At 36.9% G+C, this 18066-nt stretch overlaps 1 protein-coding gene and 1 pseudogene across 3 annotated transcripts in view; one reads left to right on the forward strand and one right to left on the reverse strand.

Moving 5' to 3' along the window:
• Positions 1 to 17343, reverse strand: part of RNF170 (ring finger protein 170) — a 33266-nt gene extending 15923 nt beyond the window's left edge. Inside the window, exons 1-4 of one of the 3 annotated variants that reach the window (XM_011372905.2) lie at positions 17185 to 17343; positions 11126 to 11269; positions 5560 to 5635; positions 3146 to 3254 (exon numbers count right to left, since the gene is read on the reverse strand). In XM_011372905.2, the coding sequence (XP_011371207.1) occupies positions 3146 to 3254; positions 5560 to 5635; positions 11126 to 11262 (322 nt within the window). In that variant the 5' untranslated portion in view covers positions 11263 to 11269; positions 17185 to 17343. Of the gene's footprint in view, positions 1 to 3145; positions 3255 to 5559; positions 5636 to 11125; positions 11270 to 16884; positions 17121 to 17184 lie in introns of those variants that run through there. The other 2 variants (XM_011372912.2, XM_011372896.2) reach the window with 2 other exon arrangements.
• LOC111729178 lies at positions 15736 to 15854 on the forward strand (annotated as a pseudogene).
• Positions 17344 to 18066: the final 723 nt, after the last annotated feature.

An 18066-nucleotide genomic window follows, 5' to 3' on the forward strand; every position in this document is an offset into this window, starting at 1 on the left:
GAATCAACTTTTATACTGTATGGGTTTGATTCTTTTGCTTGCAGGTGTTTGTGAGCAGCAAAACAGCTAAACACAGCCTAAAGGAAGACCTCAGAAAGTGGTGGGTGAGGTAAGTGTAGAAGCACTAAATTATAGACCAATAACAAATGAAGAAGGGATATTTTTAAATACTGTCTGATGTTTAAGAGGCCACTTCATTTTCTTCTGTGCAGGACACCGGTTTCTCAGACCATCCAGGTCCCACCGTGAATCTGAACTCAGTGCTTCCTGTTTCTCTTCTATCTCCAGGATTTTCTCTGTATTCCTACTCTTATCTTAGCAACCTGGCTTAGCTTCCTGTGTTCCTTATTCTGATTCTCCCAGATCAACTAATTGTCCAGAATTCAGAACAAGCAATGACAATCAAAGTGAGGAGAGCCAAGGTGACATACTTAAATCAATCAGAAGGTAGTTAAGTCTTGAACTGTGTAATATTAACTTTAAATACAAAAGGAGTACAGAGAGAACTCTCTGGGATGTTTGAGAGAAACTTGTAGAGATAGGGTTTCAACTGAACTTTGTAGGATAGCAAAGATTTAAATAGGCAGAAATCAGAGGGAAGATGTTCCAGGTTTTATGAATAACAAGGGCAAATGCAGGATACAGAAATAAATGGTATATGAGGAGACTGGTAAGCAAGCAGTAGGCTCAGTAAAGACTGTCCAGATTGGACATTACAGTGACTATGGAGAAAAACTGGTTCAACAATTTAAAGATAAATATAAAAGCTAAACAATCTTTATCTGACATTTTTTTCCTACTCTCAGCGTGTGGTGTTAGATACTATTAAGTACTTTGAGCAATCTAATTTCATATAGAAACTATACAAAAGCAAACCTTCTAAATATGTTAGTATTATTATTACCATCTGTAATGATACCTTAGGTTTATCTACTACCTTTTCACCCAAAAGGTCAATATTTTTTGACATCTATTAATTTATTTAACCCCACATCTCTTTTCCACAAATTCAGGTGTTGGTGTCCTTGTTCTGCAAATTGTATAATGGCCACTTGCCAGCACTGACAAACTATGGTCCAGCAAATCAAACACTTCAGTTCATACATATCTGCTATGATATATTTGATATTTTCCCTTTTCTTCAACTTTCTCCCTCTTTAAAAGAGAGATGCACCTAAATAGGATTGTGAGAGAGATGACTCAATGACTTTAATCTGGGTCACAATCTCTGTAAATCCGTTTATTTGTGAAATGGGACTAAGATGTTATAAGACTGCTGGGGAATTAAAATAACAAGGCTACAAATGTAAGTAAAGTGAAGTCTGTTACTGCATTACTCTTAACTCACTATAAAGGAACAGAACTAGTTCCATATATAGGAACCAAGCTAAAGTGCTCTTGTTATACATGGTATCAATATACTTGAACTATTATTCAAATAATTTTTATTGAGTTAAATAACTAGTTTTTTTAACCTCTGAACCTACAGACAGTAAATAAAAGTGTCTAATAAGTAGAGCAGGATATCAGAAGCAATCTACCCTATTACCTCAGACCCAAAGGTAAAACCAAGAACACAATAGAGCCATCTTTCAATTGACTGGGTTATCCACTCAGTGAATTACTTAAACCCAGGTTGGCAAATAAGAGTTCATCTTGCCTGCCAAACCTCACTGATTCCTAACACTTGCCTGGAGTACTGTGTTAGAGGATGGTCGAGGCCATATCAAGACTCAGAAAAAGAGTGTCCAATTGATTAAGAATATCTACCAGATATTTGAGAGGGGAGGAAAGTATCTGCTTTCTCTGATGGCCATTTAATTCTCCTTGTCTGATCTTTCATTATTTTGCAGCTCATTAGCATTTACAACAGATAATTAAAGAGACACTGAAATCAGTGTTTTATAATTTGTTAGCTACTTAGGCAAAAATCTTAGGAAAGAGGTTGAAATTAATGGATGAGGCAATAATGGGGCTGGTGACTACTTACTAAAGGTATAGAAAACCTGGCATTGCATAGTATGGATTTCAAATGAGTATGTCATCACCAGTATCATAAATAGTTACACTTTATACCTAAGAATTCCATATAATGAATTTTAGACAAAAAATACAAAGGGGAGAAAGCAATTTATAGGATCACTGTATGCTACATTTTAAATCAGTCTTTATATGTATATTGCGTAGTTTGGGAGCAATGAAAACCCAATTTTGAATACAGCTGTTCAAACAGAAAGAAATACTACCAATAAAAAATAGGCCTAGATTTTGTTAATGCTACCATAATAAATTTAAAAAAATAGGTCTAGTGATTGGATAAATCTTAAATAGAGAGTAGTTATATAAGCCACTAATCACAGTAGAATTGAGCATAGGGTTTGAAGTTAGGCCTAGGTTTAAAACCTGGCTCTGTACCTTAACAGCTGGTACTCTTTGTAAAACTTCTGAACATCTCCAAGCCTTGGTTTTGTGGTGTTAGATGAGATGAAGTATGTTAAGTATCATGTAATAACTTACGCTCCCTAATCTCATATGACCATAATAAGCAATGACTATATGATATCTCATTATTCTCTATATATTTCTGGATAGTCGGGAAAAATGCACTCCCTTACTAATATTAAGTAAGTATGAAATCAACATTCCCTTCTTGTCCCACTGTATGCTCTAGATTTCCCATTCTCCATCACCGACTCCCCGAGATCACGAAGAAAGAGAGGCTAAGAACTTCTGTACTGACTCAGAGTAAAACAGAGTTAGTAGAGCTAAAGAAAGGTCTTGGGCAGCGGGGTCCTTGAGAGAAGAACCCTCCTGCCTGGGGAAGGATGAATAATAAATGAAACTACTAAAAAGTGGCGAACAATGAGGGATTTAGTAAGTCCCTCATGGTATTAACATACTTGAATTACTATTCAAAGAAACACATTTCTGTTTATTGAAAAGTTGAATAACTAGTTTTTTAAATCTTTGAACCCACCGACACTAACTGAAAGTGGCTAATAAGTACAGCAGGATATCAGGAGCAATCTACCCTACTCATGAAATACAAAATGTGATGAAGAGAAAATTAGGAATCCAGCCTGTGTACAAATATGGGTCTTGGTCTGAATAGTCACTTTCACCAAGTTCAGCATTGTCTGCTTACCACAAAAGAGATGTCCACAGTTTGTTTCCACAGGGAAAGAGGCTTGGTGTAAACAAATTGGGCAGTACATGTCAGCGTAGAACTGCTGCCGAGCAGCGGCAGGTGCATCCTGATAAAAAAAAATGTACGTATTTACACATGACACACATCAACTTTTCAAAATTACCTTTATGTTAAATTATATTTAAGAATACAGTCAATACTGTGTCATCTTCATCAAATTTTAGATATGCAAAAAAATAAAGGCCTAAAAAGTAAAAAAAAGTAAGAAGCTAAATTGTTGTTTTATTTATAAACTGCATGGTCTCTATCTTCATTCCTCAACGCAATTTAAAGATAAAAACCTAGATTAACTCAGGAGTTTCTCTTTTAGTCTATTAGAATGAGTAATTTTTTTGAGTAACACAAAGCTGAGCTAATGCATAAGCTGAAGAGTAAGAAATGTCAAACTGTTTCCCAAGTATTAGCTTTTTTTCATTTTTAACATCTTTTTCATTTATACATTCCTGACAAGTGTTGCATGTATGCTATATCTCACAAGAGACCAGAATTAAACCTTCAGAGAAGAATATTTAGTCATTTTGGAAGCAGAAAAATATAAGACCACTGGTAACTGGTAACTTGAATTTAATCCTTCACATAGTCAGATTAGTAAATTTTAATGTTTCTCAGTTACATCACTGATGTGATTATAATAGGAATGTTTAATAGAATCATCAGTGCAAGAAGAATCCAGATATCAAAAAACTCACTAGAATATGAGTGCTATGAAGACAAGGACTTTATTTGTAGGACTCATTGTAGTTGGTACCCCAGGAACTAGAAAATTATCTAGTACTAGTACATAATGTATATCTTTTAAAATATTTATCAAAACCTGTTTTTATGGCACCTAGCATACATCATAAACAAAGTAGATCACATTAAAAACATCAAATTACCAAAATAAAAAGTAAAACATTCATTAAATATGAGCTGTCCTTAATTGTAAACTAAATGAAAGCTTTTTGTCATCTAAAATTAATGAACTATAACTAAAATCCCCTGTGTCCTAAAAACAGTCCTAAAATACTAGAATGTTCTGTAAGGCAAGGTCACAGCTTGATGTTAGAGTCTATTTTGTCATTTTTAATGGTGCAAAAAAGAAAAACATAGCACTTAATGTTCCTCTCTCTACCTTTCTCTTCATTATTCTTCTTTGAAAATTAATTGACCAAAAAAAACAATTACCAGTGCTGTCCAACAGAACTTTATGCAATAATGAAAATTTTATTTATGCTATCCAATATGGTTGTCACATGTGGCTACTGAATACGTGAAATGTGGCTAGTGTGACTAAAGTACTAAAATTTTAATTTTAGTTCATTTAAAAGTAAATAACCACATGTGAGTGGCTACCATATAGGATGCCACATAGACTCTCGCTAGCTTTATTCCTACTAGAGCTGTATGCTATTTCTGAGAAATTGCGAGGTACAAAAAAACCTGGAAGATCCCCCTCAAGCTCGGACTCCTGTTTATCTAGATTTATTCATGTAATCTTAGTGTGAATTTAAGCAAATCTTAGTGATCTAATATGTTAAATTGGATAATAGTTGCCTTACTTATCATGTTTGAAGATCAAATAATAGTTGTATGTGAAATCATTCTGTAAATTATTAAACACTATCCCAGCATGAATTATTGATAACCATAGCTCTGGAATAGAGTACTACTAATATGCTTAAGCTATTTTTGCATCAATGAATTCAAGTTCTATGAAGTAGGAATTCTTGTCTGCTGAGTTTATAGTTGAATTCCCAATGCCTAGAACACTGTCTGGCATATGGTAGATTTTCTGTAAGTATTTGGTAAATAGATAAGTTATGAAACTCTCTTTGGAATTAAAGTTTGATTGGTGGATAGGAAATAAATTTTTAATTTTTGTTTTTTGATGTCAGCTATCTCTGCATGAAGGTATACAATATCCTACTTAATCCAGCCTTCATAAAATATATTACATTTCTGGTTGTTAGAGAGTCCATCTGGTTAAAAGTAAAGAAGGGGCAGAGGTGAAATTTTCTTCTTGTCCTAACTAGTTAACTTTGATCTTGAAGAAAAAGAACAGAAAAAGCCACCCTTTTTGGTCATTTCATTACAGCCAATTAGACAGTGATTATTTCCTTACATTTAAATAATAGAAAAACTGCCGTTTTTAAAGCAAATTTAAAAAAACAACATATGAAACCATCTAAATAGATTAAGATTCATTTGCCTAATCTGAAGATATATAATCAAAATAATTTAATGTAATTTAAAGCAGGAAAAAGCCCATGTTTCCAAAAAGTAATTTATTGTTTCATCACAATTTCATATGCAAGGGGAGTAATACCATCTACTCCTTACATAAATGCACATATTTACATAAACAATACCTGTTCTGTTTGAAGTTGTTCCCGAAGCACCCTTACTAGTTCTTGGTTTTCTGGGTGAATGTTTTGATGTGCATTTCTGTTGAATAAAATATAATAAACTCTGAATATATAAAATATTATCAGATGAATTGGTTTTCTTTATGGTTTTCAACCTAGAACTACTGATAACGTAATAAATGTAAATGATGGCATACAATTGTACTCCAATTCTAGGACTGAACACTCCAGGCTATTCTGATATCACCAATTATTGGCTCAGGTCAGTTTTAACTGACAAATGATGAAATCCAGTGGCCTAGTACCTTGGGGATTTAATGTAATTGTAGACGCACAAATAATGAACAATTAACATATTTAATTCTTTGTAAAATTCTTTCAAAATAAGCAGCTACATAATTCCATATTATGCACTTGAACACTTTTCCATATTTAATTAGGTCCTTGTCTCAACTTTTTACCTTTGAGGGGAGGGGGACAGAGAAAAACAAAAAATAAAATTATATAATGTAGAAAAGCCAAGATACTACTAGTATCTTAACAATTAAAATGGAGAACCAAAGGCAAGAAGTTATTGACATTGATATGAGAGGATGGGATAAGACATATGAGTATTGAAAATTAGAAGTGGTGGTTAGGTTGTTAGGGTGGGGGTTAGATTTACATTTTTAACGTTAAGATATTAGTGGTATGTTAGCTTTTGGCGAAGGACTTGACTAGACATTTCTCCAAAGAAGACATACAAATAGCCAGTAAATATATGGCTTATTCTAAGTTCAACATTATTAGTCACTAGTGAAATGCAAATCAAAACCATAATGAGATACACTTCACACATACTAGAATGACTATTATCAAAAAAACAAAGTAGCAAGTATTGGTAAGGATGGAGAGAAATTGGAACCCTTGTGCATTATTGTGGGAATACAAATGGGGCAGCTGCTATGAAAAACAGATAGAGGTTCCTCAAAAAGTTATACATATAATCACCATATGATGCAACAATCCCAAAAGAAAGCAGGGACTCAAAGAGATACCTACACACCAATATCATGGCAGCATCATTCGTAATAGCCCAAAGGTAGGAACAATCAAAATATCCATCGACAGATGAATAGATAAAATATGGTATATACATACAATGGAAAATTACTGTCATAAAAAGGAATGAAATTCTCATAAATTTTGACCTCAAGTGCGTTATGCTAAGTGAAATCAGACACAAATGGACAAAAATTGTAGTATTCTACTTTATGAGGTACATACAACAGCCTAATTCATTGAGACAGAAGGTAAAATAAAGGTTACCAGGAGCTGGGGAGGGAAAATGGGGAGTTATTATTTAATTGGTAGAGTGTGTTTGTAATGATGAGAAAGTTCTGGAAATAGACAGTGGTGTTGGTTACACAACATTGTGAATATACTTAATGCCACTGAATTGTACACTCAAAATGGTACATTTTATGTTATGTATATTTTACCACAATATAAAAAAAATTATAAATTATAGTAAAGAAACAAAAGGTTTGTCTGACTTTTAAAATGCCACCCCTTGCCTAGCTCACTAAATGATTACTTTAGTTGAAGTAACAAGATTACGACTGCCAACTGAACTTGAATCTGAAGAACTGGGAAGAAACTTAAACTGATCTCCCACTCAATCATGTCAAATTCAAGACAATGCCAAAGTAATGGGGAACACCTTACATAATTTTAAAAGTTTCGTCTTAGGTTCAGCCAAAAATCTCATTATTTATCTTCACCTCTTGGCCTTGTGTGAGATAATAGAAAATAATACATACTAGTCTCTGCCTCTGGTTCCTAGCACAGAGTTCCTGAAACCCTTCTAATTTCCTATGAGATAAGACCACTAGGAGCATCTTTTGTTCTAATATTCCTGACACAGGGCTGCTGAAACACTTCTAATTTTCTGGGTGATAGGAATGTCTTTTGTTGTAATGAGGCAACTCTGGGTGGGCTCTTGGATGGCTTTTGGGTGAGAGCTAGTCACCAGAAAGAGCAAGTTATGATTAGAAGCTTGAAATTTTCAGTTCCATCCCAGACCCCCATTCTCTAGATAGGGGAAAGGGGTTAAAAACATAGTTAATAATTGATCATGCACACCTACGTGAGGAAGCCTCCATAAAATTTCAATAGTGAGAGCACATCTACATACCAGGTTGAGGAACACATCTACATACCAGGAGAGTGACGTACCCCAGGAGGGTGTAGACGCTCCTGCATTTGCAACTCTCCCAGACTTTGTCCTATGTATCTGTTCATTCGGTTGTCTGTCTATATTCTTTATCATATCCTTAAATAAATTGGCAAACAGGTGTTTCTTTGAGTTCTGTGAGTCGCTCTAGCATATTAATTGAACCCGTGAACATCACGGGAACCTCTGAATTGTAACCAAAAAAGAAGTTGTGGGTAACCTGGGGACCTATTATTTGTGATTGGCATCTGAAGTGGGGTGGGGATCAGTCTTGTGGGACTAAGCCCTTCACAGGAAGATGTCAGAATTGAGTTAAATTATAGGACACCCAGCTGGTGCTGTGGAGAACTGCTTTGTGTGGGGAAAAAACCTCCACACATTTGGTGACCAGAAGAGAAGTGTTCTCTGTAAAAGTGGTCACATAAAAGGCAAATACAGTAGGGAAGAACCAAGTGAAGAACCAAGTTCTTCCCTACTCAGGAAGGAAAATGTGTAGGTTTTTCCTTTACACCCTGGTTCTGTCTATGAAGCTACACAGAATAAACCTTATTATTAAAAAAAAAAAAAAGCCCTCATATTTAAAAACAGCTTTTATGTCCTAGTCTTTTTCCCTAAGCTAGATATCCCCAGTTCCTTCAAGCATTTTTATGTTTCCATAGCTTTACCCATTCTGATAACCTACCTTGAATGTTTTCCAGATTAAAATTCTTAACTCAAACTGAATATAATAAAAATGTGACCTTTATCTGATTATTCTGATTAATGAAGCCTAACATTATTATTTTTTTGGTATCTACAATATATAATTGCCTTATTAAATAGAAACTTTTAGTTTGTGCTTCATATTTGTAGGAAAAAACTTTTATTATGCAAGTAGTAAGTATCCATAGTAAATAAATTAGTAAAAACAAATAAGGGAAAATAAAAATATTTTAAAATAAAATTAATCTTATAAAAATAATTTTTTAATAAAATGGATAATTGACTTATGGTTTTATGATGTGTCTTTCACTTAAAAATTCTCAATTTATCATGAATATTTTCACAAGACAATAAATTTATATCTGCATCCCATTCTTATAGGTAAAGAACACTTTTTTATTTGCCTCATATGAGCCATTTTTCAAACAATTAAGATATAATTAATCAACTACAGTTGATTTTAAAACATTTTCATCACCTCAGAAATAAACCCTATACCCTTTAGCTATCACTTGTTATACCCCCATCTTCCACTCTAGTCCTAAGCAACCACCATCTACTTTCTATCTCTATAGATTTTCCTGTTGCGGACACAGGTGAACAGACTCATATGTGGCCTTTTGTGTCTGGTTTATTCAATTAACATAATGTTTTCAATTTTCATCCGTGGTGTAGCATGTATGAGTATGTCATTCCTTTTTAAAGCTGAATAATATTCACTAGATATACACATTTTGTTGACCCATTTATCTGTTGGATATTTAGGTTGTTTTTACCTTTTGAATATTACGAATAATACTGCTATAAACATTCCTGTATAAATTTTTGTGTGGAAATATGTTTTCATTTCTCATGAGTATATATACCCAGGGGTGAAATTGCTAGGTGTGAAATTGTTACTCGATTTTTAATCATTTGAGGAACTGACAGTTTCCCAAAGCAGCTGTATCATTTTGAAATTCTTACCAGCAGCGTATGAGGGTTCTAATTTTTCCACATCCTCAACAATTGTTATTATCTGACTTTTTGATTCTACCCATCCTAGTGGTGCAAAGTTGTATCTCACTGTGGTTTTGATCTGCATTTCCCTGATGACTAATGCTATCAAGCATTGTTCTCGTGCTTACTGTCCATTGACATATATTCTTTGGAGGAATGTCTATTCAGATTCTTTGCCTATTTATTAATTGAGTTATTTTTGAGCTTTGAGTTCTTTATATATTCAGATATAAGAGTCTTATCAGATATATGATTTGAAATATTTTCTTCCATTCTGTGGGTTGTCTTTTCACCTTGGTGATGTTCTTTGAAGCATGATAGTTGTTAATTTTGATGAAATCCAATTTACCTATTTTTTTCTTTTGTTGTTCACGCTTTTGGCATCATAACTAAGAATCCTGATGATTTACTACTATATTTTCTTATAAGAGTTTGATAGTTTTAACTGATACAGTTAGATCTTTGACCCATTTTGAGTTAATTTTTGCATATAATGAGGTATGAGTTCAATTTCACTCTTTTGCACACAGCTATCCAGGTGTCCCAACATCATCTGTTGAACTCTTTCTACACTGAAAGGTCTTGGCACCATTGTCAAAAACCCTAGATGTGTGGGATGACCCATTTTTGAATCTTGATTCTGTTGTACCAATATATTAGCTATCCTTCTCAACTGACAATTTAATAAGCATTCTTCTTTTGCCTTTTTCAACCAAGTTGCTACTAGAAATGAGTAGAATAGAGCCCTGAAACAATTCAGTGTCCTCCTTTTTTTGTTTACATAAAACATAAGTCAGTAATCCTGGGAACAACTTGTCAACTAGTTATGAATTCATTTAAATCTGCTATCATCTAGCTATCATTTCCCCATTATGTCCACAAGTGTATCACCAGGTACTGTTTAAAATACTTTACTGAAATAAAGATAATATTATTCTAATAAGAAATTACCATGCAGAGGTAAAAGAGTAAATTAATTACCATTTTTTCTAAGTGTTCATATTCTGCTTCATAATCCTTTCTGTAATTTTTACAGAAAATGGACTAATCTGCAATTTCTGGAATTAATATTTTTCTATTTTATACTTTTTGCCTATTTTGTTTTCAATTTTATATATATATATATGTATATAATTTTATTTATCTCCATGTCTTATCACTTAAATTTCTAGTTTATTACTTAGTCTCTGTATATTGGTATATAGACATCTGAGTCATTTAAGATCTTTCTATGATTCTATAACACTAATTTTCATTCTAATCTAAATTCCCTTTACTGTCCAAGGCTTTTTTTGATTCAGTTTTCCCATTTAAACACTGAAAATATTTTGTACTTACTATATCACCTACAAGTTGATGGATTCAATTATGAAAATTACATTTTTAAACTGTGATATTCCTATAGGAAATACTAACATTTTATTCAAAATGTGTATAAGTTAAAACTTTATCTGATAAGACAGTTGATGTGAGGAAAAATGTATGGTAGCATTTAGGGCCTGGTGGAAAATAAAATGGCTTAGTAAATGTGTACAATCACTGAGATCTATTATCTGTTTTTCATATTAAATATTAAACATTACTAGAAGCAGTCAGAAAGTTAGTGGCCCTTGGAATATATATTATTGCAATTCTTTCATCCTTTAGTCTCACCTGAAAAGTGCATATACCAGGGTAGCAATCAAAGCGAAACTGACCACAACTGCCACAAGTACTTGGTCACTTATTCCTTCTATGACTGAATCATCATCCAGTTTCAAACTTTGAACTTCACCCTGATATTTGGCCATTCCAGGTCTAAAAAATAAAGAAACAAGATGAAAGTTACAAATGACACAATGAAAATGAAATATGCTAATAAAAACAATATAAATGACTTCTAATGTATTTAATTTTTTGTAGCATTTGCTTAAAGTAGATTGCATTAAGTACGACTCCAGTATGGATTACCCCATTAATGAGTTCTTTAAAATTTGCCAAACATTAGAGAGTACAGAATTCTATTTCCTTTAAGGAAAACATACTATATGTATCACCCATTTACATTCTTTAAAAAAAATTTAAAAAATGCCCTTTCCTCTTCAAGCTTAGCTTCTTTAAGAAGACACTCCTCATGTCCAATTGCTCTTTTATTATTCCTAATACCAACTCTCCAAGTAGATTATATCCTTCTCCCTCATAGCACTGAATATGCATCATGGAATTTACCATGTATGACTAGGGAAGAAAATGTATTGTTTTCTTCTGTAAATAGTCCTATATTGATTGCCTAGCCTAATGTACTCAGTAAGACCTAATAAACATGTTTACGTCGGAGTGATTTACCTTATTTATAGTGTTAGTAATTTGAAAAGTAACAGACAATGATGCTATAGGACATTTATATCCATACTGACTATTTAAATTAATGTAAATTCTGGTGCTTGGAAAACTATTAGCCTCACTTGGGACTAAGCTCAGCTTATGGTTCAGAATTCTTTGAACTGCCTGGAATGTGGAATCACTCTCAGGCTGCATTTCCTTATGAAGAGTAAAGGAGGATATGAAACTCTCCTTCCCTTACACCACACTAGAGAAAAATGGTAATACCCAATTTCTCTAGGTATGAGGGGAGATAGCCCAAACACATCAGAGTCTAAATATCACAGGTAATTCATTTTCTTTTCAGATGGCAAAAAAGTAAAGTTCAAAGTCTTTCTTATAAGATACCTAAAGGGGAAAATAAAGGAAATAAATATTCAGTTAAATATATATGACTATTCATAATGAAAATAAAATTCTGTATTGATGTAACTTACTGCATTGAAAAGAGTTTTATTCAATATCACTAATCAGGTGAGTCTCTGCTAAGAGGAAACTTTGAGTGTTAAGGTCTAACACCTTTGACAAGAATCTGAACTGGCTGCTTGTAAGAAAACTACCTCTTGTTGAAGAAACATAAGCAAATGAACAGATCAAAGGCAGCTTTCATCAGCTTTACACATAGTAATGGCCTGATATATGAGGAACTTTCTAATGACAGGTTTCAAATATCCATGATGAAGGCTCAGACCAGGAAACTCAAAGAAAGAGCCTCAACTTCATTATTTTTATTCAAAAGAACAGTCAAATGAACTGCCAACTGAAACTGAAGAAACAGCCTCAAATAACCTAGGGGTGAGCCATGTAGTCACTTTAGATTTTTTTTACCAGGTTTCCTCTTTTTAGAATCCTATGCTGTGTCAAAAGTCCTAAGGGCCATGAGAACTATTTGTATCTGCTCAAAGATAACCAAAATGTTATTCCCTGTGTCAAGATTCCCAGCCTCTAATTACTAAATCTAGTTACTTCAGAGTTGTAAGGATCTTCTTCTATGCTGTACATTTAGGAAGTTTACTACTTTGTACTTTAAAACAAACAAACAAAACAGTTACATTTATTTCTGTGACCTTCCAGGTGTAATCAGTGGTAATGTGACTAAATTCTACTGTACAAATTATATATATATAGTCAATTATGAAAATTACATTTTTAAACTGTGATACTCCTATAGAAAATACTAACATTTTATTCAAAATATGTGTAAGTTAATAAGAATATATACACACACACACAAATACACATACGTATTCATTCTACCATATAAATATTGCTCTGTAAACACTTCCAAGAGCTCAGAGATCCAGGATACATTAAGTATTGCACAGCCATATAATGTTATTTGCATCATTTTATAGTAGAAGTTCTCAATGTTGTTATGAAGAGTTATTTTTTATTTTCACAAATTTAAGTATCACCGAAGAAGGTGCTTGGGCTGAGAGAGGGTGGGAGGGGAAGTCTGCTGATATGTTTCTGAGAGGAACATAGAGGTCAGCTGCATTTTCCTGTCATGTGGAAATCCCACCTAAAACCAGGAGCTCTCACATGGAGAATGAATAATGGTTTCTGATATACTAGTTGGGGGCTTCAATAGTTCAATTTCTGCCAGTAGTTTTGCTTATAATCAGAGAAAAAAAAAAAAAGAAAAAAGAACTGTAGGAGCTAGTGGCTCAAAAAAGAGGTATAATACCATTTCAGTTTGCAAAGAAGCTGATCTAAGATCATAAGGGAGGAATAATAAAAAGAAACTTTTCTACTTGAGATGGCATAAACCTCAATCTTGAAAATGAATTCCAAAGTCAATCTGAACTTCAGTTGTTCAATTTTTGCTTTTCACAGTCAAGTTTTATCTAGAACAGAACAGGGCTATTGATTTTGTTCAATAGCATAGGCCCTCAAGTGAAGCCCAAGCATTGCCTGGAGTTTAGCTCCAATTCTGCTACCATAACTGTGACCCCATTTAATCTCTTAGGACCTCTCGTTTCCTGCAAAATGTGAAAACTGGACCTGAGGATTCCTTAAATTCCTTCTACCACTACATTTCTCTGATCCAGAGTTTTCTGGAATAGAAAAAAAAAAAAAATCAGGAAAGAGAAATACCAAAGGTTAAATGGTTACAAGTCGGGAGCAGGACTGGGAGAGCCAGATCTTCCTCTTTCCCAGGGTACAGTTTTATAGTTTAAATTCCTTTCAAGTACATGTTACTTTAAAAATAAAAATAAAAGCCAGTACCACACTTGCTTCCTCTCTTGAGAGGTGAAAATTAGGCTTCAGTGTTCAGATTTAAACCATCTGTCTCCATTCCCATTCCTACGACCCTAATCACTGTTTCCTGATGGTGCCTTACAAAGACCTTGGTGAAGGGCACTGGGAGGCATGCCCTATTGGCTACATCTTACTCCCTTGAGCAGTGCACAGGGAATATTACAAGCTGTAGGGGCCACTAAATGCTGCTTACTTCAAACTCAGAAACAAGGTTATTAAATTTATAGTACATGATATATAATCTATTTCATAGAACCTGTCAAATATGAAAAAAAATACTGGTTGTTATTAACTCTTTGAGATTTATAGAAACAAAACATCTTATATCTTGTAAACTGTTGATAATTGATTGAATAATCGATAGATAATTGATAGCAGCAGAACTGGTTTCTAGGTTTGGATTTTTTATTGCTTAGCTGGGTAAGTCTTAGTGGCTTATTGAAGAAGCATAAGCTTTTAAGTCAGACAACTGTGTACTTATGAAAATCTGGGTCTCAGCTTCTGCATATTTAAAATACATAAAATTAATTTGAACCATATCAAATGGCCACTTTTTTTGCAAATCATATAGGCTCTTAGTAAATGGAAGCTATAATATTTGATTTCTGTTATTAACAACTGTCAAGGAATCGGCAAGAACCATGATAAAACAGCCATACCTTCCCTGTAGCTATACTATGTAGCAACCAAACTGCCTTTAATCAAAGCTCTAAGTATGTATTCCCTGGAAGACAGGATAAAATTAGGAACATTGCCATGCAGGACACCATCATGTCTACTTGAATGTGACAAACAGATATAGATGAGAACTAGCCTACAAGTAACTAGAGTAAGGAGACAGCTAAGATAAGTTCCACTCACCTGTCTTTTCTAAAGTTTTCAGGAAACACACGCATACGCGTGCACACACGTGCACGCAGAGAGAGAGGAGAGAGAGGCAGAGAGAGAGGGAGGGAGGGAGACAGAGAGGGAGGGAGGGAGGGAGGGAGAGAGAGAGAGAGAGAGAGAGAGAAAGGGAAATATAGGAAATTCCATAACTTCAAAGGATAAACTGAATGTGGCCACATGGCTTTTACAGACAATTATTGACATCCAAGAAGCTTTTAAAATAATTTCCTTCATGGAGGGTAACTGGAGCTACAAAATGAAACTTTAAGAGCACTGCAATATCATACATAAATGCATTGGGATGAGCAGTCATGCTTAAAAAAGGAGGCTTAGGTCAATTGTGTCAAAGCCTTGAAAACCTGAGTAGCTGGAGTACAGGTGCTCAATAACTACAGTCCTTCCAGAAAAAAGCTAGCATCTGGTTCTCCACATCCAATGATGAGCTGCAGGGGAGTCAGGCTCACCTACTGACTTTACATGCCTAGTAAGGATAATGGTCACTTAAAGTGCAAGAGATTCTACAGAAACAAGTTACGATGGAGTGTAGGAACTCTGGTTTGACAAAGATTCATAGGCACCAAAGGAAACAAAGGCAGGTGAGACACATCATTTTTAAAGGTTTCTCTGCCCTTGGAGTAGGGAAGAATGTTTAAAAGAAAGACTTCAGGTAAGATTTTTTACATTCATAAAATGATAAACCATCATACGAACTGTTAACTGGTACTCTGTAAAGCATCATTAAAAACTCAGTGGTCTATGGCCATGCCACCCTGAACAAGCCCCAGCCTGCCTAATCTTGGAAGCTAAGCAGGGTTGGGCCTGGTTTGTACTTGGATGGGAGACCACCTAGGAAGACCAGGTGCTGTAGGTGTAAAAAATTAAAAAATAAGGGATTGTAAGCTGACAAGGTCCTTGCAATCTGTAAGGTCAACCAAGGGTTGCCTCGTCTAAAAAAAATAAAAATAAAAATAAAAATTGCTAAAAAAAAAAAAAAGAGGTACCATCTTGATAGTTCTTAATGCCCAATGATGAAACCTACTCTTAATGAGAAAAGGATAGTGGGGGGAGGGGGGCAGGAACTGCAAAACAAAGTAAAGCTGTGTCCTGGGAAGCTAAACCAGCTGCACCTTAAAAAAATTTGGCATTGTCTGGTAAAGTTACGTACACCCTCAACAATTCTAGGACTCCACGGTACATATCCTAAAAAACCTTTTACACATTTGCACTAGTATCTAGGTATAAGAAAGCTTATAGCATTATTCTTAGTATTACCAAACTGGAACAAAATGCCATCAACAATAGAATGGATACAGTTCTATTCATACGACAGAATACTAGACAGCAACGAAAATTACCTAATACACAATTTCTATTAATTCAAAGTCACAAAATAACAATATGATCCCACTCATAAAAGTTCAAAAACAGGCACAGAAAAACTATTGTTTAGGCATGCATACCTAGTTGGTAAAGCTATAAGGAAAAAAGCGAGTAAGTGAATAAACCAGTCTGGGGAGGGAATTGTGCTCAGAAAGGAATATAAGGTGTGGGTGGAACTTCTGAGGTACCAGCAATGTTGTTTTTATCTGGATGTTTTATTAGTATTCTTTACACATGTACGTTGTTATCGTTGTTATGTACTTTCCAGCATGTTATATCGCATAATATTTTATCGGTAATCCTGCAGAGATTCACACTTCCAAAAAGGTGTATAGCTCGCGGACGATGAACCTAGCCATTAAGGAAGGACAACTCTTAAGAGAAACAGGCCCTAAAAACTGTCGGGTCGTCACAGATAGGAAATCTGATGCACACCCTGCACACCCTCTCCCTACTTTAACTAAAGATTTCACGGGGTCGAGACTCCATGAGACCCAAGAAGGATCCACGGTTCTCCTCACCGCTGGCCAAGTCCACCTACTACCATCTAGACGCCACACTTCGGCCCTTCCACCGTCTCCGGGGGAGTCCGGACGGGATCGGGGTACTCTGGGGCTTAGCCTCAGGCTTCCTAAAGGAACGTGGAGCCCTGGAGTCCGAGGCATCAACTCCCCCGCCGCGAAGAGCCTCGGCAGTCCCGAGGCGACCCCGGGGTAGTGCCGCCCACGCGGAGCCCTGCTCGGGTTCCTCCGACTCCGACGCAGGTAGGCGTGCCCAGCCGCGGCCCTGAGGCCGGGGAGGGGTGGGAAGGGGGCGCGTACCTCTCCACCGCAGAGGATACCTTGCCAATTCCCGAAGATAGAGAATTATTTCCGGGGACTGCCCCCGCTACCCCTCCCAGACAACCACTAGCAGTCCCCTTTCTACTTTGGAGTGCGGGCACAGGCGCACGCGCACTGCCGCGCTTCCGTGAGGGCGCGCGCCGAGGGTTCGCCGCCAGGGCCCGGCGCGCGCGCGCCGACACACGCAGGGGGCAGCGTCGGGGCGCGCGCGGCGGCGGCGGCCGGGAGGCGGGGGGCCGGAGCGCGACTGCGCGCAGTGGCCCGTCGACCGCGGCTCTGGCCAGAGCTGGGGGCGGGGCGCGGCGCTGCGGGCGTGGCCGGGGGCGCGCGCGGCGGGCGCGCGTCCTGAGTGAGAAGAGAAGGAGGGGCGCCCGGGGTGACGGTGCGGGAGCCGCTGCCAGTGCCGGACCAGAGTCGGCGGCCAGGATCCGAAGACAGGGTGGGCCAGAGACCAGATCGGCTGCCCGGACCCTCCGACGCGGCCCTCGGCCCGAGCGGCTGCTCGTTTCTGGCAAGGTGGGGAGGCACTGCTCAATCTCCAGCTGGGGAAGATGTTCATGTGGAGTCCGCAGAGCGAGTGGAGCTGTGCGAGAGTCTTTCTCACTTGGGTATGTGATGACTGGTGAGTCCAGGGAAGACCTCTCTCATGCCAGGCCGCCTTTCCGGGATCCCCCCATGCTCGTCGTGGGGGGCGAGCGCCGAGGGCAGCGGTGCCGTCACATCCGGGGCCTGGGGCGGGCGGAGCCGGGGGACGCCAGTGCGGGCCGCGTCTACACCCGCGGCTGGGCGGGGGTCGGCCGGGAGCGGCCGGGCGCGGGAGGTTCGGCCCAAGGGTCCGAGGGAGACTTGCGGGGTTTGAGG

The sequence above is a fragment of the Pteropus vampyrus genome, unplaced genomic scaffold (assembly GCF_000151845.1).
Source record: "Pteropus vampyrus isolate Shadow unplaced genomic scaffold, Pvam_2.0 Scaffold8, whole genome shotgun sequence".
Taxonomy (NCBI): domain Eukaryota; kingdom Metazoa; phylum Chordata; class Mammalia; order Chiroptera; family Pteropodidae; genus Pteropus; species Pteropus vampyrus.